The sequence below is a fragment of the Lissotriton helveticus genome, chromosome 6 (genome assembly GCF_964261635.1).
Source record: "Lissotriton helveticus chromosome 6, aLisHel1.1, whole genome shotgun sequence".
Lineage (NCBI taxonomy): Eukaryota > Metazoa > Chordata > Amphibia > Caudata > Salamandridae > Lissotriton > Lissotriton helveticus.
The window spans coordinates 211,319,992-211,341,772 of record NC_136067.1 but is presented as its reverse complement, the minus strand read 5'-3'; the positions used below and the strand labels follow the sequence as shown (position 1 = coordinate 211,341,772).

Genomic DNA, 21,781 nt, shown 5'->3' with positions numbered 1-21,781 from the left:
CAATGATCATATCCTCCCAATAATAGTTTGTGTGGCTCACTGCTAGGGCAATGTTTCATTTTGTTGCACAGGGGTGCATGAGAAAGATGGTTTTTGTTTGGCTTGTTAGACCACTTAATTTGTCAGCCAGAGACCATGCATAGAAAGCATATGTGGATTAAGATGTATTCTAATCGTTATGTATTTGTTTATAGGATTCCATTAGCATGTGACCATAAATGGGTCTTCCAGTTGCTCATATAGTAAATCTGAAACTTTAAATATGTAGTCTAGTTTATTTTTTGGGCGTTCTTTGCTACTTTTAGTAGTATTGTGCTACAAGATATCATTAAGTTGAAAAAGTGTATAACTTAAAAAATACTTACTCTACTTACCTGCAGTACCTAAAAGAGTCACCTGTGCACCCTAATATGTAATGCTGTCAAATTTCAGCAAAATACGACTGGCCATTTTTGCTCTACGCGAGATATAAAAGTCGATGTAAAATCCATTGAATTTCAAGCCTGTTTTGGGAACCCCCCTTTTTTTCTTTGCACCCCTTGACCAAACCTTGCATAACTTTCGGTCCTCTGACAAGGAAACGGGTGCGACAGGTCTGAAACGTTTGGCAGACATGCGTCAAACAGGTGCAAAGATATTAAGGGAGAAAATCCAAAAGATATGTATTTATACCCCAACATCACATCTGGGACAGATCTGACGAGGAGCTGCATGATGGTCACCTGTTCACATGCATGGGAATTGCTACAAAAGTTTCCAGATCAAGTTTGAGGAATCTGCGCTTAGAAGCTTTTATTAGAAGCCAGTATTGTTCCGCATTTTCTCCCTCAGCCAAGGTGTGGGACACAGCACTGTAATATGTGACACAGGTGCATTGTGAAAAAAACATCTTCATCAAGGGTGGGAAGTGCTGCACCCAGCCCTACGTTGCAGCTGTGGAATTTAAAACTAAAAATGAATACATGGGTTCTTGCTAGGAACGGGAGAATTATGCATTCTTAGGCAATAGGTGACCACTTTACAAAGCTGGATTCCAGTAGACCTAGCACTCTGTGAATATAAGGAGGCGTTAGGGAGCTAGAGAGTGAGGAGAGTCAGAGAGAGGGAGAGTAAGCGAGGCAGTGAGAGGGGGAAGAGTGAGGGGTGGGAGAAAGGGAGGGGTGAATGGGAAACAGAGGGGGGAGAGGAGATGAGTAAGGCACTCAGTAGGTGCATGGAATGTGGGGCAAGGGTGTAAGAGATACAGACAAACATTACAGGCACATTGTCCTGTACAGTCTAAAAGGTCATGCTGTTTAAAACCGCTAGGAATGGAACTATCAGAGACACAGCTTCAAAACAGATATCAGAACAATTTGCATTTCAAAAGAGCTTTGTTGTAGTAAAAACTTTTTAACTCTAACCTGTTCTGTGAGCGACCAGCCAGAAGTCTGGCAATGAGCTCTAAGTAAAAGAGATTTGGAGTCCTTTGGTTGAAAGTTCTTCTCAATTAAATGGGCCCAAAGACGTCGCCCTGCTCTCATCTTTGCTATTTCCATGTAGAAGTTCATACCAATTCCCCAGAAGAAAGACAGTCTGTAATCAAAACAGCAATGAAAACCTTATTCGGTCACTAGATGATAAACTACTATAATGCAAACATAATAATAATAATAATAAACTAATAATAACTACAACAACAATAATCACAACACTATTAGAATTATTATTAATAAACACGTGTTTCTTTAGATTGAACCTGGTCAGGTGTAAAAGTCACTGTAGTGATGAACAGAATGTAGCGATGTATTAGAATGTTTGGGGTCATAACCACATATAGAATGATTTTGGGTTGGATTTCAGTTGTTAGTTGCTGGTGAAGGGCTGAGAACAAGGAGTAGTTGAAGGAGCCGTTTCTTCAGTTACAAATAAATATATGAGTATCTGCTTTGCTTGCCTCCTTTACCTTCTGTACCTTTGCCACACTCCAAATCATTTCTACTCCCTTTTGTCCTACCACTCCTCATTGACTTCCAGGCTTTCCAGTTGTTTGCCAAATGGTCCTTTTTTTACATACAATGTTGATGTCGTCGGTTTGATGAGTAGTTGTGGATTACAGCAAAATGCCTGATGTGGTGAGGGAGTAACCTGGGTAGTCTGAACAGTATAAGAGACAGGAGTGACCCTTGGAGGAGGTGACATATGACTGAATACATTAACAACCGCAGAATCCATTAAGTATGGGGCCTCTGCGGATTCAATCAGGGAGCGGTAAATGATGGCATTGAAGTGTCCGAGGAAAGTGAGCATGTGTGCTTTATGTGCTGTATTTACATAGCATGATCTTGATCACAAGAGTAGAGAGTGCTTTATCTGATTGTGTGTAGCAAGTATAACTGATGAAATGCTGTGATGAGAGACAGCGGTACCATGATGGGAATTGACAGCCAAATGCTAAAGAATTGACGCTTTAGGAGTTGTATTAACTGGTTGCCCAATAAGTTTCAAGGTTCTTTACGATCCAGGGCGTGCCGTTAATTGGATGCCAGCTTGCTAAAGAGGATATTTTGAGGCGGTGAGAACAGTCTGCTTGAAGTGTTCAAACACAAATTAAAAACTTAGGAGCAAGAGTGTTTAATTGTATAGGTGACAGTCTTTGAAAAAGGTGGTTCAGACTGCATTGCTTTTTGTATGGTGTTTTTCAGTGTGTAGGAGCACCTTAGTTTGGTGCAAACGAGTCAGGGTGTTGGGCTTGGCCCTCTCTGCAGCTTCATTCCCAAACATTTTGCCTTCACCTTTCTGTTTTCCGAGCCTGTTTTAGTTGGCTTTTAGGACTCTGTGCCCTTTACCACTGTTAACTAGTGCTCAAGTGCGTGAGCTCTCTTCATTAAGCATAGTGAAATTGGCTTACAATCAACTGGTACATTTAATTTACTTGTAAGTCCCTAGTAAAGCAGTACAACATGTATTCAAGGCCTGTAGATTAAAGCTCTGCAGCACTGATTATGCCACCCACTTAAGTAGTCCTTTAAAACATGTCTCAGGCCTGTGAGTGTAGTTTTAACCTGCCATTTCGACCTAGCAGGATAAACTTTTTCCAGGCCTAAACCTCCCTTTTAAGTACATATAAAATCACCCCTAGGGTAGGTCCTAAACAGGCCACAGGACAGAGTACAGTCGATTTAAAATGTTGGACGTACTTCTAAGTTTTACATGTCCTTTAAGCAAAAAACTCCTACATTTTTCTTTCACTACTGCAAGGCCTATATCTCCCACAGGAGAACATTGGGTTACCTTATTGCATTTAATAAGTGATAACTTACTATTGGGAGCAAGTGGGAATAACGTTTGGTGTCTAAAGAATTGTAATTTAAAACCCTCTCTAATGGTAAAGTCGGATTTTAGGTCCGAATTGTGAAAATGCCACTTTTAGAAAGTTTATATTTTTTTGTTCCAACCATTTGGTGTCTGTAGCCTGAGTCACATGGCTAGGTGCTGGCCTTTGTGCATTGCTCCCAGACAGTGAGACAAAGGGGGGATATGTTTGGGCAGGATGAGCTGTCTCCGACTTCATAGAAGAGCAGAGCAGTCACCTACCACACCTGCACATTACAAAGCCTCTGCCTCAACAGACTCACTAAGGGTTTGACACTAGTCTATTGTGTCTCCAGACAAGCTGGGGCCAGGGCAGGGAGGCAGGAAATTTCAAGCACCTCTGGGGGTAGAAAACTCTAGAAGCTTCTCTTACTTCAAAGATCGCACTAGGTATAAATATTAGACCCTCAGACCCAACTCTTAAGACCACTTCTAGACCTGTGGCCGCTGTCAGAACAAGCATTTGCAATGCAAACGGTCTCGGATTTGGGACCTTATATGTGTTGAGCTATGCAGCACCTTATGCGCTGCCTGCCCCCAATTGCGCTTTTGAAAGTTAAGTATATGATAAAAAGGAAACAGACTTACAAAAGCGTCCAGTAACCCCATTAGACAAAGCTCATAATGACAAGCAATACCTTAATGCTGATTAAATATAGTTAGCATCCAAACTTGTCACACTTGCTGTCTCACGCTCATGGTCTCCGTGACAAGATACTTTTAGTTAGCCATCCGGTAATCTCTCAGATTGCAGACAAATAATCCTTTGTCTGCATGCTGCGGCGAAGATCGGGCTCAAATTGATGTCAGTAATCAGCACTCCCGCAGCAGCCCGGCCATGTCCACCTGACGGGATCGGTGCAAGAAGAGAAAGAAGGGCCACATAGGAGGGTGCATTAATAGTGAATGCGAAAGAGACGAGGAGACCAAGGGAGCCAAGGGCTATAGAAGAGGGTACATTAATGCATCAGAGATGGGGCATCAAGTGTCAACGGAAGAAAAAGAAGGGCCACAGAGGAGGGTGCATGAATAGTGAATGCACAAGAGGAGAGGACATCAAGTGTGGGTGTAATAGAACAAAGGGCTCCAGATGAAGGCGCAAGAATAGTGAATGCATGAGAGACGAGAGAATGGAATGGGCGCAAGGGCTGTAGAAGCGGGTACACTAATAGTAAATGCATCCGAGGAGGGGCAGCAAGCATCAACGGAAGAGAAAGAAGGGCCACAGAGGAGGGTGCATGAACAGTGAATGCACGAGAGAAGGGGCATCAAGGGTGAACGGAAGAGCGGGTGACGCTAGACTGGCCATTGCTGAAGAGAAGGGCGCACTAAAGGAGAAAGAAGAGCATCAGAGGAGGGGGCATTTAGTGTGAAGGCAGGAGAGACGGGACAGAAAGGATGAATGTGAAAACAGAAAGAAAACAAAGTTGTCCCAAAGCCTTGGTCACTCTCCTTATTTACTCTCCTTTTTTGGAGAACCCTGCAGTCCCCCTGACGCCCCCAGGGCCGCCTGCAACCGTCGGGAATACTTGGCATTCAAGCAAAAAGACAGGGCCCGTCTGAGCAGCTCCTCTGCTGAGGGAGCGCTGGTGCTCGGTCTGAATACGCTGTGGAGACACCGGACCCAATCCAGGCACTGGGGCAACCAGAACCTCTCCCTGTCCATGCACCAATGGACAGATCCTCCAGCACCCCTCCCTGCTCCAGGAACCCTCACTCAGGCGCACTCCCAGCATGAGTCGCACACCACAGCTCCAATTCCCAGAGTTTACGAGCGTGTGGGCGGCCGCAGACAGCACTCATGTTTACAACTGAGTAGCATCTGCTAGTGCCTGCGCGTGCATGAGAGAAACAAGCAGCGCATGCACTGCAACGAAAAATGAGTGCTAATTCACCCACCAATCCCACACCAAACAAGCATTTAAAATGCAATAGGACTCGTATTTACGCGAGCCCTATTGCGTTTTAAACGGAAATGCGCCGCGTTAAAAAAGGCACGAACAGGAGGGGGTGGTGGGTGCTGCTGGCTTGAGAAGTCACGGACTGCGGAAGGGAACGGGAGGAGGCAGGGAAACTAAACAGTTTAAAAGGTAAAGGGGCTGATAGCTGTGGAAGGACAATAATGACGACATGGACGTCATGAGGCAGGATTCAGTTTACAAAAAACCAATCAGCATGCAGCATTTACGATTGCGGCCAATCACAAAGATAGGCGGAAAGTGGGCGGAGCTTCCCCCACTATTGTGTATACAGCATCCCTCTGACGAGACAGAGCACGCGCTGCCTAGTCCGAGACCTAAAAATGGACTGTCCAGCTGTGAAGTCTGCCTTGCTGAACTCCTTGCTGACCAAGGACTGCTTTGGTGCCGAGGCCTGCTGTTGCTGCACCAGGACTCTTCTGTTGCAGTAAGCTACCATGCAGAATCCATTTTGCCTGTGTGGACCCAGAACTCCAGTAAATCTCCAAGGGTCAGTTAGCTGGACCCATGTTGGAACCATAGGGACGTAACAAGCTACTTTGACATCAACACACCTGCACACACCTCGATGCAGTGCAACACAGCCTAGCACGTTGCAGTTTGTCTTAGATGCGGACGCATCTCATTGCAAGCCTTAGCAAGCACCGGCGGCTTCTACGATGCTGACACAGACCTTTACGACAGGCCCAGCGCGGTGCCTCTCGTCCCCTGCTCTAACGCATCGCAGTGCAAGTCTCCACAAGCCCCATCAGGCTTCCACAACAACGATGCTGGCCCTTGTATTGTAGCTCTTCGTTTGCAGTCATAGACTCTTCTGCTGCGCGATGCATCTCGATGGCCCCTCCATGCAGGCATGTGCTTATCGACGTAAGGCGCATCCCAATACGAAGCCCACAAGGTACTTCTCAGTAGACTAAACGAAGTCTTGGCTCATGCTCCATCACGACGGCCTGAACCTGTGACCTGGACCCGATCTACTGCAACCAAATAGCTGCAGCCAGCGCTTTTTGCTCCTTGGCGCTTGATTTTCACCAAGCCTTTAAAATTCCATATCTCCGGTTCTACTAATTGGATTTTTGCTGTTTTGCACATAATTTATTACATTTTACTCTATTTTTCTAAATGTTTGCGGTATTTTTCTTCTGTTGTGTTTTCACTTTATTACTATTTGACGTGCTGCATAAATACTTGACACAGTATTGCTGAGTTAAGACGGACTGCTTTTGTACCAAGCATTCAGAGGATTAAGCACAGGTTAATTTGGGGTTTGTTTGTGTTTCACGCTGACAAGAACTGTTGTTGCTGCTTGAGTAGGGGTTTGCCCCCCTCAGCCAGTAACCCAACTTTCTACACAGGGTGATTCTGAATGTGGGTAAGGTGGTTAGGTGAATAGCATAAAAAAGTGGAGAGTTTAGGCGATATCTTTTTTAATGCCATAGCCCCCACTTTGCATCTCACCTAAAACGCAATAAAAGCATTGAGACAAATGCAGCTTATATCTAGGACATAGTAATATATCATTCATTTGTTTTCTCCACCGCTACAAAAACATAACATAAATTAAGTTATGATCTATGTCCATCACACCACTGGTTCTTAACCTTTTGACTTCTGTGGACCCCCACTGACCGATTCCTGGAATCTGGGGACCCCCACTGAGTCAATAGTGGAAGCCAGGGATCCCCGGGATAAGCAATGTTTATGATATGAACCTCAAAGCAATACATAACAATACAAAAACAAGCATATACAAAACAAAGGCTCAACTATTGAATATTTTGCTTAATTCACAATCAAATATAGACAAGGATTTTACATTTTCAATGGTTCTTTATTTATCTACTTCAATCATTTCAATCTATTAATTTTACTATTTGATTTTGTAATACAGCCATGGACACCCTGGGTAGGCCTCCTGGACCCAAAGGGGTCCCAGGACCACAGGTGAAGAACCACTGTCTTGACGAAAGCCTAGGCGGATATCCAGGGAAGCAAGGGTAGGAGGGAATGCCTTCAGACAACTTCTTATTAACAATCACTGATCCTATGTTTTTTCATAATCAACAACCTCATGCCCTGGTGAAAACTTACTTCATCAAACAGGGTGATTGGTGCAGCATATAAAGGCATGAATAGCACGCAATCTCTAACGCAGATTTTCAAGGTCTCGGTTAATGTACTGGAACGAATAGTTTTCTTACCTGTCGGTGTAGTTTTGCAGCTTGAAGATCTTTCTGGATTCACTATGCTGTGCATTATTCCGCGGTCTTGTGGTTGGGTCCGGATTCGTAGTCTTTTCTTTGTTTTTTTTTTTTTTTTTTTTCTCTTTGCCCAGGTGGGCGTCGGCGTCACACCCCCTTTGGGTGTATTTCCGGTGACGTCGGCATGCTTCCTGCGGAAGCTCCCACTCTTGGGCGCCATCTTCGGGTTCTTTTTTTCCGTGTTTCTTTCGTTTCCGAAGTAATGGCAATGTTCTTCTTAGTTTGTATTTACCGCTTTGTATTTTCAAAGTCTATTCTTTAGTTAACCACCTCTTCTCTCTCCAGCCTCATCTTTCTGGCGGAGGCGGGTGGGTTCGCTAGTGAATCCAGAAAGATCTTCAAGCTGCAAAACTACACCGACAGGTAAGAAAACTATTCGTTTTGCAGCGTGAATCTTTCTGGATTCACTATGCTGTGCATAGATTTTGTAGCGGTTTCTCATCTCTGTGGCGGCTGGGTGGAAGATGAGCGTTGGGTGTTGAATATGTGCTGTAGCACCTTCTGTCCCACTTGAGCTTCCTTGTTCATTTGTATGTCCACACAGTAGTGCTTCGTGAACGTGTGCACCGAAGCCCATGTTGCCGCCAGGCATATGTCCTCTATGGGTGTGTTAGCCAGGAAGGCTATTGTAGCGCCCTTCTTCCTGGTGGAGTGGGCACGTGTCCCCTCAGCCAGTTCCTGTCCTGCCCGTTTGTGGCAGAGTTGGATTGTTTGTGCGATCCATCGTGCAATGGTCCTTTTGGTTACTGCTTTGCCCATGAAGCTGTTTGCGAAGGACACAAAAAACTGTTTCGTTTTCCTGTGCCCCTTTGTCCTTTCAATGTAGTGCATGACTGCCCTTCTGGCGTCCAGGGTGTGCAGAGCTCTCTCTGCGCTGGTTGTGGGTTTTTGGAAAAAACTCGGTATCTGTATAGACTGGTTCATGTGAAAATTGGATACCACCTTCGGCATGAAGTGTGGGTCAGTCCTCATCACAACTCTATCGTTGTGTATTTGTATGTATGGTTCTTGTAGCGTCAGCGCTTGAAGCTCGCTTACTCTGCGTAAGGACGTTATCGCAACCAGGAAGGCTGTTTTCATAGTTAGCATCTTTAGGGAGGCCTTGTGAAGTGGTTCAAAGGGCTCTTTCATGAGTTCCGTTAGGACTGTGTTCAAGTTCCATGCAGGTGGCGGCACCCGCTTGGGTGGTGCGATCCTTTTCGCTCCTTCTAGGAATCTCTTCACCACCTGTGATGTGAAGAAGCTCCTGCACGTTTCTCCCCTTGTGTAGGCTACTATCGCTGCCAAGTGAACTCTTAACGAGAATGAGCTAAGGTTCTTCTCCAGTAAGTGCGTCAGGTACCTTAGCACTGTGGAGTCCCTCTTCATCTTATTGTGGAGTCTTTCCTGTCTGCACCATATTGTGAATCTTTTCCATTTCGCAACGTAGCACTTTCGAGTGCTGGGCCTTCGTGCCTCCCGAAGTACCCTCAGGGTGCTTTCTGGTAGTCTCAAATGTGCGAACTCTATGTCCTCAGGAGCCACGCTACTAGGCTCATGCTCTCTGGCTCTGGATGCAGTACCTCTCCGTTCTGCATGGACAGTAGATCTTTCCTCCTGCTGAATCTGTGGGGTGCACACTGTGTCATCTCCATGATCTGCGAGTACCAGGTCTGCCTCGCCCACTGCGGTGCGACCAGTATCAGTGTCATGTTGCTCGCTCTGCACTTGCTCAGTACTCTGTGCATCAGTGGTATCGGGGGAAAGGCGTAGGCAAATGTCCTTGACCAATCTATCCATAGGGCATTCCCCAGTGTCCCCTCCTCGGGCTGCCTGGATGCGAAGTTTTGGCATTTTGCATTCTGGCGTGTGGCAAACAGGTCCACCGATGGTGTCCCCCACCTGTCGAACAGGTATCTTGTCTCCTGAGCATTGAGCTCCCACTCGTGGGATGCCGATGTCTGCCTGCTGAGCCAATCGGCTTGTATGTTGTCCTTCCCTGGTAGGTGTATGGCTAGCAGGTCTATCTTGAGAGGGATGGCCCATCTCCATATCTCCTGCGCCAGCGTTGAAAGCGGTGCGGACTGTGTGCCCCCCTGCTTGTTGATGTAGAACATCGCAGTGGTGTTGTCTGTTTGTATCAATACCTTGTGCTTGTACAGTCTTGTTTGAAAGGCCTTCAGTGCAAGGAAGATTGTCTTCAATTCTAAGTAATTGATGTGCTTTGTGGCATCCGTCGGTGTCCACAGTCCCCTCACCTTGAGCTCCTCCATGTGAGCGCCCCATCCCTTCAGGGATGCGTCTGTGGTGATGGTCACTGTTGGCGTTGGGGGCGTTAGAGGCTTTCCCCTTGCTATGTTCTCCATGGTCCACCATGTCATCTCCTTCTGCACTGCGTGCGTTACAACCACTAGATCCTCCCAACTGCCTGTAGCTTGTGACCATTGCTCCTGTAGCCATTCTTGAATGGGTCTCATGTGGAGTCGTACATTCGGTACCAGGTGGATGCATGATGCCATCATCCCCATGATCTTGCTCGCCGTCCTCACTGTCCGAGCTTGTCCCTTCCGGTAGAGGCGAGTTTCCTTCACCAGCGCCCTCGCCCTCTTCTCGCTGGGGAACACCTTGCCCTGTAAGGTGTTGATCTGTGCTCCCAGGAAGATCTTCACTTGTTCCGGCTCCATTGATGATTTCTTCCAATGGATGGAGAACCCCAGGTTTATGAGCGTGCTGGTCACTGTATGTGCGTGCAGCTTGCATTTCTGGTATGAGTTTGCTTTCACCAGCCAGTCGTCCAGGTAAGGGTATACATGTATTCCCTGCCTTCTTAGGTGCGCTGCGACTGCTGCGAGGCACTTTGTGAAAACTCTTGGTGCCGATTTTAGACCGAAGGCCAGTGTCGTGAACTGGTAGTGGCTTTCTCCGACGGTGAACCTGAGCATGTGCTTGTGCTTCCTGTTCATTGGGATGTGCAGGTATGCGTCTTTGAGGTCTATAGTGACCATGAAGTCCCCGGTCTGCAACTGTGGGAGCACCTCTTGCAGGGAGGTCATTTTGAATTTTTGCGTTCTTATGAATTTGTTCACGAACCGTAAATCGAGAATGGGCCTCATTGTCTCGTCTACTTTTGGTACCAGGAAGTATGTTGAGTATACTCCTGTGTTTCTTTCCTTGAAGGGTACCCTTTCTATGGCCTGCTTCTGCAGGAGTTCTTTTGCTTCTTCCTGAAGGCACTGCAGCTGCTTGCTTGCTAGCGGCTTTCTTCTTGGTTTTCTGCTTGTTGGCCTCGCCTCCAACTCTATGCAGTATCCGAATTGGATAATGTTGAGGATCCATTTGTCTGATGTGATTCCTCTCCACTCCTGGAGGTGGAATCTTAATCTTCCTCCCACTGGTGTCCTGTGGTCGTAGGTGTCTAGTTTGTCTTGACCCATCTGTACGTGCTGCCCCCTGGGATCTTTTTTGTGGGTGGGCACACGGATTTTTTTGAAGTCACTTGGAGGTGGGCTGCTGGCCCCCTCTTCTATTTTGTCCCCGTCCATTTCTCCCTCGAAAGGACTGGCCTCTTTGTTGGTACTGCCAGGGCTGTTTCTGATGGCCCTGCTGACCCTGCGAGTCTGCCTGGTGCGTTTGCTGGAAAGCCTGGTGTGATGTACCTGGCTGGTTTCCGCCTCTTCCGCCGGGCCTCCGTGACGGGGTGCCCCTCTTGTTCCCTCTGAACTGCAATGCTCCCATGGATCTTGCTGTTTCGTTATCCTTCTTAAGTTGGCTGAGTTGCTCATCAACTGTTTGTCCGAAAAGCGTACTGCCGTTGAATGGTGTGTTCAGGATGCTGTGTTGCACCTCCGGTTTGAAACCGGATATCCTGAGCCAGGCGTGTCTCCTTTCCGTGACGCCCATCATCATGAGCCTGCTGGCGGTGTCTGCCCCATCCAGGGCCGTCTTAAGGCAAGAATTTGCAGCATTCTTCCCCTCTTCAATTAGCTTTTCGGCTTTCTGCTTGGCATCCTGGGGCAAGTCCTTCACCAACTGCCCCAGTCCCTCCATGATTTGGTACATGTGTCTGTTTACCAGGGCGTTGGAATTAGCCATGCGCCAGTGGGTCGCGGCATTCCGTTCGATCCTTCTGCCCACCAGATCCATCCTTTTGCTCTCTTTATCCGGTGGCGGGCCCGAGGTAGTGGGTACGTTAGCCCTCCTCCTTGCTGTGGCCGTGATAATGGAGTCTGCGGAGACCGTGCCCTGAATGTAGGCCGGGTCCTTTGCGGCATGCTTGTACTTCTTCTCAGTTCTGGGAGTTACTGCCTTGCATGTTGCGGGCTCCCTGAAAGCTTCCTTCCCCTGAGCCAAGACGCTCTCGAGCATCGGGAGGAACTGGCTCCTCGTTTGTGTTGGGAGCAATGTTTCCAGAAGGAAGTCTGCTTTCTGCTTCTCTTCGTCGAGCTTGAGCTTGAAAGCTGCTGCGGCAGATTGTATCACCGCGTTGTAGGCCCCGATGTCGTCCGGCGGCGAGGGCCTCGAGGGGTAGGTGTCGACCACCTCCTCCGGGCTGTCGGTGTCGACATCGATGTAATCTACCTCCTGAAGGTCATAGGGCGCCGACTCTGTGTCTGTCCTGCCCTCATCTTCCTCCCCATAGCTGTAGCTCTCGTGGGGATTCTCGTACTCCTCCTGGTCGTCGAACACCTCGACGTCCTGGTCTTGCTCGGTGACTTCGGCGACCTCTTCTTCTTCCTCCTCGACCGCCTCCAGCACTGGTGGCTTGGTCTTGTGAGGGATCGTGAAGGCCTTCATCCTTGCGTCGAAATCTTTTTTCCGCTGCATGAAGTTCTCCATTTCTGCCTCGAGGCGCCTTCTTTTCTTTTCCATCTCGGCCGCGTGTTCCGCGTCGGATGGTTCCGCCGCTCTCTTCGACGGATGGCTCGTCGCCGTGCCTCTCGGAGTCGAAGTTTTCGACGTCGAACCGGATATCGGGTCTCTGGTCGTCGTCGACAGTTTCGGGTCTTTCTCCCTCGTCGATCGATCCTTTTCGGGGACGATTTTCGACGTCTTCTGCTGATCAGCAGCTCTCGGCGCCGGGGACTCCTTCTCTGAGGATCCGCTGGGCCTGGGAGTAGTCGCGGACGCCGCCTTTTTTGGCGTCGGCGCTTTCGGGGTCTTGCCCTCGATTTTTCGAGACTCAGAGTCTCTCGGGTTCTTGGGGGCCGAAGAGTCTCCTACCTTGTCAGAAGTCTTCGTGTAATCGGTCTCTACGACCGTGTAGCTGTCGTCTTCGGCGGCAGCGTTGTCTTCTTCCTCGGAGGACATCCCCAGCTCGTAGAGCGACGGGGTCGGGGCCTTCCCCTGCAGGGCGGCGTGTGCTACCCTCTGCCTCTCTCTCACACGAAGGGTCTTCGGGGTGAAGGCGGAACAGGCGTTGCAGTCTCCGCTTTCGTGGTCCACCGGTAGGCAAAGGTTGCATACCGGGTGCTGGTCCTTCTGCGCGTACTTGTGGTGGCAGTTACGGCAGAACTTGAACGGCGTGTTGTCCATCCTCGAGCGTCCAGGGCCTCTCTGGTCGCGTGTTCGTCGACGGTCGTCGAAGATCTGGATGGAAAACGCCTTATCTTTGCTTGTCTTTCGTCGGTGAAGTCCCCTGGAGTCTTCAGATGACTTCTCCTCGTCTTTTCTGTATTTTCTTTCTTCTTTCTCCAAAAATGTCTGGAGCCCAAACGGGAACGATCCAGACCCGACCGCGGAAAAAAAGAATCTGAAGATGGCGCCCAAGAGTGGGAGCTTCCGCAGGAAGCATGCCGACGTCACCGGAAATACACCCAAAGGGGGTGTGACGCCGACGCCCACCTGGGCAAAGAGAAAAAAAAAAAAAAAAAAAAACAAAGAAAAGACTACGAATCCGGACCCAACCACAAGACCGCGGAATAATGCACAGCATAGTGAATCCAGAAAGATTCACGCTGCAAAATTAGTAAACGGCATCTGAGTGAGTGCTTTTTCCAAGGTGTCTAAGTCTTTTGGAACACAATACCTTGTACTTCTGCTAGATCAGAGTGCTCCGGATGCTATTCATCTCTGGAACATGTTTATTACAGGATTGTATGGAACCATCACAGGGCCTGCGTATCTAATGAACTATCTTTATATGTCTCTATTCAATTTATATTTCACCTCAAATGCACCTCTTTTGTATGCACATATTGCCATCAAATTCGAAGACCCACCGTATTATCTGAACTCCCCATCAGTTCTTCCTGTGTCAACTCCATCAGGAACCATCCATTAAAATGCGAGGCAGCACATTTAAATCCATTAGCCGAGTATTTTTCAATAACTAGGTCGCTGAATTTTAAATATATGACATAAGGCAAAGAAGCAGGAGGAGACATTGGATGGAACTGGAGTTTGTCTAGGTAGGCAGAGACTTTTGACACCGAGAAGGGTATTTTCTCCTTCATACAAGGTTTAAGTTACATGGACCCATTTGAAGGTAGAGCGCTTCTAACATATAACATGTAAGTGGATCCTGCTTTACATCAGGTTACGTCTTGCTAGTGGAAATGTTGCAAACATTTTGCAATGTGGAATTGGACTCATCAGTAGTTAGAGACCCAACAGGCTAGGTCATTCAGATTGGAGACTTCATCTGCACTTCCTGTGAGCAGGCTAGAAAACATGAAGAGGCAGAGACTGCAGGGGTGGACAGCAGGAGGGAGTTTAGTAAGTGGTGGATATGGTCAGTGGTGGATGGTGGTTTAAATACGAAGAAAATATATGCTTCTGCTGTCCGTTTTCTCTTGATATATTTTCTTGGGTTTTTCTGACGATGAAAGGGTTTGGTTGAGAAGTATACAGGAACAAAGCTTGTCCATGAAGTATTTTATGCAATCTACTATCATCATGGTTGATTGCCTGAAGACATGGGTAATGCAGTGGCCAGGTACGATTTGAAATACTTAAGGAAATCTGTCAGACTTCAGAAATATTGCTAAAAGAATGAAAGCAGTCCATGTCTATGTTATGATGAGTTTGTAATTTAACAGGACAATGAGGGTGAAATTCAGACAGACTCTTTAGAGGAGCCACATCAGTCTGTTGTGGGATGTGGTCTGCTGGCACTAATTAAGTTACAAAAGGGGGTGGTGATGGACGGAGCATCTGAACCAATCAAACACTCACACCCAGTCAAAAGATCTGGGTTTGATCCATCACCGTTTTTTAGCCCACTCTGCCACCCCAGTTCAGACATGGCTATATGCAAATCAGTCTGACCCTGTGCCTCATGGGAACAGTCCAGCCCGAACTGCCAAGCCATGCCTTCCCTGGACCGTAAACAAGCTTCCGAGGACCGGTTTCTGGCATTACAGCCATCTTCAGCCCGGCTTGCTTGAATCCAGTGGCAAAGTGAGCAAGAGACTCACGTCTGAGCATACCCTGCCACACTTATGGCGGCCAAAGCGGTACAAAAGGGGGTGGTGATGGACGGAGCATCTGAACCAATCAAACACTCACACCCAGTCAAAAGATCTGGGTTTGATCCATCACCGTTCTTTAGCCCACTCTGCCACCCCAGTTCAGACATGGCTATATGCAAATCAGTCTGACCCTGTGCCTCATGGGAACAGTCCAGCCCGAACTGCCAAGCCATGCCTTCCCTGGACCGGAAACAAGCTTCCGAGGACCGGTTTCTGGCATTACAGCCGTCTTCAGCCCGGCTTGCTTGAATCCAGTGGCAAAGAGAGCAAGGGACTCACGTCTGAGCATACCCTGCCACATTAATGGCGGAGCATACCCTGCCACACTTATGTTTCCGGTCCAGGGAAGGCATGGCTTGGCAGTTCGGGCTGGACTGTTCCCATGAGGCACAGGGTCAGACTGATTTGCATATAGCCATGTTTGAACTGGGGTGGCAGAGTGGGCTAAAGAACGGTAATGGGTCAAACCCAGATCTTTTGACTGGGTGTGAGTGTTTGATTGGTTCAGATGTTCCGTCCATCACCACCCGCTTTTGTACGGCAGTAATTAAGGGACACTGAGGCGGAAACCTGTAGTCGCGGTCTGAAGCCTCCACAATAATTTCTTGGAAAGCCCATAAATTTAAGGTTGAAATAGTTCATTCTTCAGCCAGGGTCTCATGTAATGATTGTCTCTGCTTATTTGTCAACATATGTTTGCGATTTATGCAACAATGTGGTGCAGAGAATCCAAAACCCTGACAAATGAAGTACACACCAAAAGACTGTCTCTATTATGGATGGAAATATTTAAAGATCCTCGCTTTAAATCTCTGTCCTGCTCAACATGGATACAAATTTGTAAAAGTCTCCAAACCTACCTATGCATCCTCCTCCTCCCGTGCTAAAGTGTTTTTTTAGTTCCAAAGTTCCAATCCACAATCATGCCATGCTTCTGAACTCCTCTTTATCTGCAAATACTTACTGTCCTCCTTTCAGATTGTGAACATGCCTGTATGTTTCTGTAGCCTCAAATACTGGCGACATATCCTGGTCCTAGCTTCAGTGCTCCACTATTCTTTGTGCTAGGTTCTTACTCTATAAATAACTTTCAATCAAATCAAATTACTGTTTATGAGTTTTACTTGTATTCTTTTGTTAGTTTGTGATCTCATTTTATCAAGAACATCTTTACCTGCAAGTGAATAAAGAGGCTGTATTTCTGGGAACACCAGTAAATCTTCTGCCTTTTTCATGTAAATGCCACCCCTTTATCATTTACAGCCATTCAATGACATTTGCTAAGGTATGTTGTATGCTGTGCCGTTCTGCTCCGCTTTTATTCTTTACAGCCTGCTTGAATCACTAAGCTTTTTAAAATTGTATTGTACTCTTTGCTTGAATTACTAAGCTTTTAAAATTGTACTGTGTTCCTCGCTCGATCTTAGCCTTGATATTTCACTCTTCGCTTGACCAAAAAGCTTTAACATTGTTTTCCCCTCTCCCCCTGCTTGAACCAATAAGCACTGAATTTGTAATTACCCATCCCCGCACTCCCACGCTAGCCGGGCCAGTCTTCAGCCGACTCAGGCGCGGAGGTCTTTCTGTGCCAGGCGGGCTAGAAATCGTATCGGCCATCTTGGGTGGGGGAAACGTTTGCACGCATTCTAGTGGCCAGCATAAAAAGGGACGGGCATGCCTCCGTGCAGCGGACGTGACCAGCGGACGCGCCGGACCTGCGCCGGAGTCGTGCCAGAGTCCTGCCCGTCTGCGCCCGTCCGCGACCATGATGCGGCCGCGGCCATTGACCTTGCTGGCTTTGGCTCCCCTTCCATCATTTCCTACGGATAGGGAGACTCTATTCTTGCTAAAGCCCAAACACTGTGCCTTTTCACATAACATGCCACCAGACCTTATTACTTCTTCCTCCCCGTGCATGCCCTGTTGCGCCGGACAAGAAGATGGCAACCCTGCAAACCAATGCCCTCTCCTACAGGCACCTACTCGACCCGCGCCTGCCAGCAAAAATTAAACTCTTAAAGCGGGTCTAATCAATTGTCGGTCACTAGTAAAACACTCCTTAGATATAGCTCAAACCCTGACGGACAACAAGTGGGACCTCCTCTTCCTAACGGAAACTTGGTTGGGGAATGAATCTAACCCAGCCTTAATGTCTAGCCATCCCCCCTGATTATAACATCTTGGGTGCCAACAGACAGAGCCACAAGTATGGTGGAGGCGTAGCCATAATTTACAGGTCGCAATGGACCATTTCCTCTTCCCCTATGCTCAAATTGAATCCATCGAAGCATTACCATTCTGCATCAAACTTGCCGCAAATATCACATTCTCAGGCTTACTTGTTTACCGTCCACCCAAATCCAAGGTATCCTTCCTCCCCGTTCACTTGGACTTTGTCTTTCAGGCTAGCTCCCGCTATGCGAACTTCACCCTGCTTGGGGATTTTAACCTCCATGTGGAGGATGCTTCCGACCCTACCAACTTTAATTTCCTCTCCACCTTAAATGATGGCGGATTAAATCAACTGGTCTCCCGCCCTACCCATAGGGCTGGACATACACTTGACCTTATCTGCTCTAACCTGGCGGACATTTCTATTAGTGAACCTTACCCAGTGATCTGGTCAGACCATTTTTTAATTCCTTTTTCCATTCTCCTATGTCATCAAGACAGACCCAGGCTTCCGGCCAAATTGGTTGGCCAAAACTGGAGTAAGATCTCCCCAGATAGCTTAGCCGCACATCTTCCTACGGCTGCCCCTATGGATGCTCCAAACTTGGACTCTAGACTGCCTAATTTTAACATCTGGATCTCCTCCGCCATTGACTCTCTCGCCCCTATTAGGCCCATTAAAACTTTCCGAGCTGCCCCTTCCTCACCTTGGTACACCGACGAACTCCGTAAGTGTAAATCTGCATGCAAACGCTTGGAGCGCCGTTGGAGCTATTCGTACTCCCCAGACAGTAAATTAAAATACAAAACAGCTCTTAAAGATTACCGGAAGAAGATAACCGACCAAAAAATAATCTATCTGGAGGAGAAAATAAATAGAGCACAAGGCTCCAACAGGGAACTCTTTAAGACAGTTCGAACTTTCACTGATCCTATGGCCCTCAAACGGCAATCCCCGGTGTCACAGTCCCTCTGCAATCGTCTCGCCGACTATTTTGAGGGAAAAAAAAAAAAAAAAAAAAAAAAAAAAAAATCGCCTCCATCCATGATTCTTTCCCTTGTAATAGCAGCCCTGGCACTGATGGTAAACCTGTAGATCATTCAGATTCTGCCCCTGTTCTCTCAGATTTTGAAGAGATCACCTTAGATCGTTCTCTGGCAGAACTGTTAAAATGTAGATCAGGCTCGCCAATCGACCCCTGGCTGGCCCCTCTTCTTAATCCCACACTTAATTGCATTTGGAACGACACCCTCAGGACAGGCACATTCCCGGACGCTTGGAAACATGCCCAACTAGTTCCTATTATCAAAAAAGTCAATGCAGACCCAGATGAACCTGCCAACTATAGGCCCATCTCCAAGTTGCCCACCCCAGCCAAGATTCTTGAAAAACTAGTGCATCAGCCACTAGCGGGCTTCTTTGAAACCCACGGTTTATTCCATGATTCACAACACGGGTTTCGACCAGGGTACAGCACAGAGTCAGCCCTGATAGAGATGGCTACTGTACGATGGAAGCTGGACGGGGGCTCGAGAGCGGTGTTGGTGCTGCTTGATTTATCGACAGCTTTCGACACCATCTCTCACCACGTCCTACTTGATCGCCTTCAGTCTAAAGGCATCCAAGGCAAGGCCTTGGACTGGCTGTCCTCTTTTTTATCCAATCGGACATAAGCGGTGTTTACCCCCCCTACACCTCTGTTAGCCGTCCGCTAAAGTGGGGAGTCCCTCAAGGCTCCTCACTGAGTCCCCTCCTGTTTAATGTTTATTTTTCCCCCCCGGCTGAGCTCATTGATCAATCAGGAATTAAGGCAACCTCATATGCTGATGATATTCAGCTTTTATTTTCTTATGACACTCCCACTCAGACCACTTTTGATCCATTAAAAAACTGTCTCCGTAACATCGCCCGTTGGATGGACAATAACTTCCTTTGTCTAAATGCTGGAAAAACCGAGGTTCTCTTTTTTCATCAACCCTCTCCACTGGACTCAAACCTTTGGTGGCCACTCGACCCGAGCATGCCCCCCTCCCCCAAGGAATCAGTAAAAAACCTGGGGGTCAGATGGGATTCTAGCCTCTCCTTTCATAATCAAGTCCAGATGGTGTCTGCTGCCGGCTTCTCAAAAATTAGGATGATCAAAAAATTTATCAATTTCCTCCCTAATAACACCAGGAAAACCATTGTCCAGGCATTAATAACATCCCACTTAGATTATGCCAAGGGCCTCTATATTGGACTCGCTTCTGGCCTCTGTCACAGACTACAGACAGTCCAGAATGCAGCTGTCCGGCTGGTCTGTGGCATCTCCCTCCGAGAGCACATCTCGCCACATCGACGAAGGCTTCACTGGCTGCCAGTTCAAAAAAGGGCAGAATTCAAAGCCCTCACCCTGGCACATCGTGCAATCAAGGGAAAGGGCTCTGCATACCTCTCTTCGCCCTTACAGCAATGCTAGACACCTCCGATCCAGCTCAAAAAACCTGCTGTCCACCCCCAGATTCAATAAAGTCCGCTCTGGGGGAAAAACCTTTCAGGTATGTGCCTCCTCTCAATGGAACAAACTTCCCATCACCATTCGGATGATTCAGGAGGCGCTGCCCTTTCGCAAAGCACTGAAAACATTCCTCTTCTGCTAAATTCACCTGAGTGAGATCCAACATACTTACAGCAGCGCAGGGACACCCCTCTGGGGTAGCTGTGCGCTATACAAAACACACTAAATAAATGTTACCATTGTATTTGGTTAAGTTCAGAGGTGAGTCATGCTGGAAAGTGGCTGGCAAGGTTGGATAAACTGGTGTACTGTTTAGTAATGGATTCGTTTTTGGAGTATGTTGGCAAGCCTGTCGCTGACCCAATTGTGGAAGGAGCTGAAAACCTGGTTCTTCAACTGAACCCCAACGCCCAGATGATCAGAAAACCCCCACCCCCTCAGCAGCTAGAGACCCTCACGGGTGAGTAAGCACACTTTTCAAACTCGGATTGATTGTTGGGTAGTTCCGGTTATGAAACTTTTTGGAGCAAGATTCAAATGGGTTTGTGGCCGGGCACTGCTGTGAGTTTCGTTCTGCTGGGCTGCCGGGTGGCAGTACACTTTGCCCATTATGTGGTTCTGATGCAGTGCAATGTGGGTGTGTTAGATGTAATTTAATGTTTACTGACCGCTTATGAAAGAGATGCCCTCAGAAGAATAGAAGAAGTGGTCAAACCCATGGCAGAGAGAGTTCAAGAGCACGGAGCTTTTCTACACAGGGACAGACTTTTTCACTAAGCTTTTGCAATTACTACAATTTCAGTGTTCTCAGATACAAGCCCAATGGTAATGGACCAGGCTGCAATTTTAACCAGTGGGCGCTGAGCTTTAAATGTATTTTCTATTTTCAACGCAGTCCTGCTGACCAGAGCGCCAGAAATCTCTCATGTGCAGACGGGTGGCCTTAGAGTTACACATATCTTCCTACTACTTGCCTGGGTGCAAACTCGTCAATGGTGAGGCCGGCCTCTAGTCCAGTCCTGCAGTACTCCAAGCCATCTGCTACAGTGTAGGCAAGCTCCAAGACGGCATCAGCCCCAGCCTCTTGCATGTGGTACCCACTAATTGAAATTGAGTTAAACTTTGGCATGTACTGTAAGGAAAACAGGCCAGAGTGAAAATGTCATTATTGGCAAAAGCATTACATTAAAAATAAGTTATCTATCGCATGCTAATAGTGAAGTATGTTTTCAAGAATTATTACTAATAAACATGAAAACAAGCAAGCAGCATACTACCCGAAATAAAATAAAAAAATTATAAGAGTTAGACATTTCAACAAAAAAGAATAAAATATATTTTTCAGGCACATGAAAGCACCGGAGGCGTTGATGAAATCTAAACAGATAAAACTTCAGTGTTGTGTTTTACTGTCAGGGGCGTAGCTTCAAGGGGTGGGGGAGGAAGAGGGTTGGAGTGTTACAGCCCCGCCCCCCACTAAATCTATTTTCTTTTAAATAGTTGGGTGCCGGGGCTTTCAGTCAGGTATGGCAAGGTGTCTGTGGGATTTCACCAGGAATGTTTACAAACACAGAAAAAAAGCTCACACTATCTGTTTTGTAAGTCCTAAAAAACGTTATTCTACAAAAATATGTTTTCTCTCACTTAATACTCCTACCAATCCACAGCCCTCACCCTTTCCACTCCCCTTGGGCCCCTCTCATGCACTCTGCTTTTGAATAATGTATTTTAACATTATTTTCCAGCGTGATTGTTTTAAAATCTGAATCTCACATCCCCCCCAATCTTACTGACCAAGCTATACAACTGTTTATTGTCCACCTTATTTCCATCAACTGCCGGAGGTCAGTTCTATGTTTCTCTAGTTTGCCTTGCTTATTGCATACATTCTCTGCAGTTTCAAGATCATCTCTGTACAGGTGAATCACCGATCATCTAATTTCCTTTTCATTCTCTTTACATACTTAAGCCTCTTGTCCAGTCCAATTTTCTGTCGGTCAACCCTTCCACGATTAGGCCCAGGTCTTTCTTTTCTCTTCTCTATCAAATAATCCTTTCTTAATCTATTT

At 47.2% G+C, this 21,781-nt stretch overlaps 1 protein-coding gene across 1 annotated transcript in view; it reads right to left on the bottom strand.

Annotated features, from left to right (window-relative positions):
• Window positions 1-21,781, bottom strand: part of LOC144762430 (methylmalonyl-CoA mutase, mitochondrial-like) — a 310,401-nt gene that overhangs the window by 201,218 nt on the left and 87,402 nt on the right. The window contains 2 exon segments of the mRNA XM_078647612.1: window positions 1,404-1,575; window positions 20,687-20,844. Coding sequence (XP_078503738.1) covers window positions 1,404-1,575; window positions 20,687-20,844 — 330 coding nt within the window.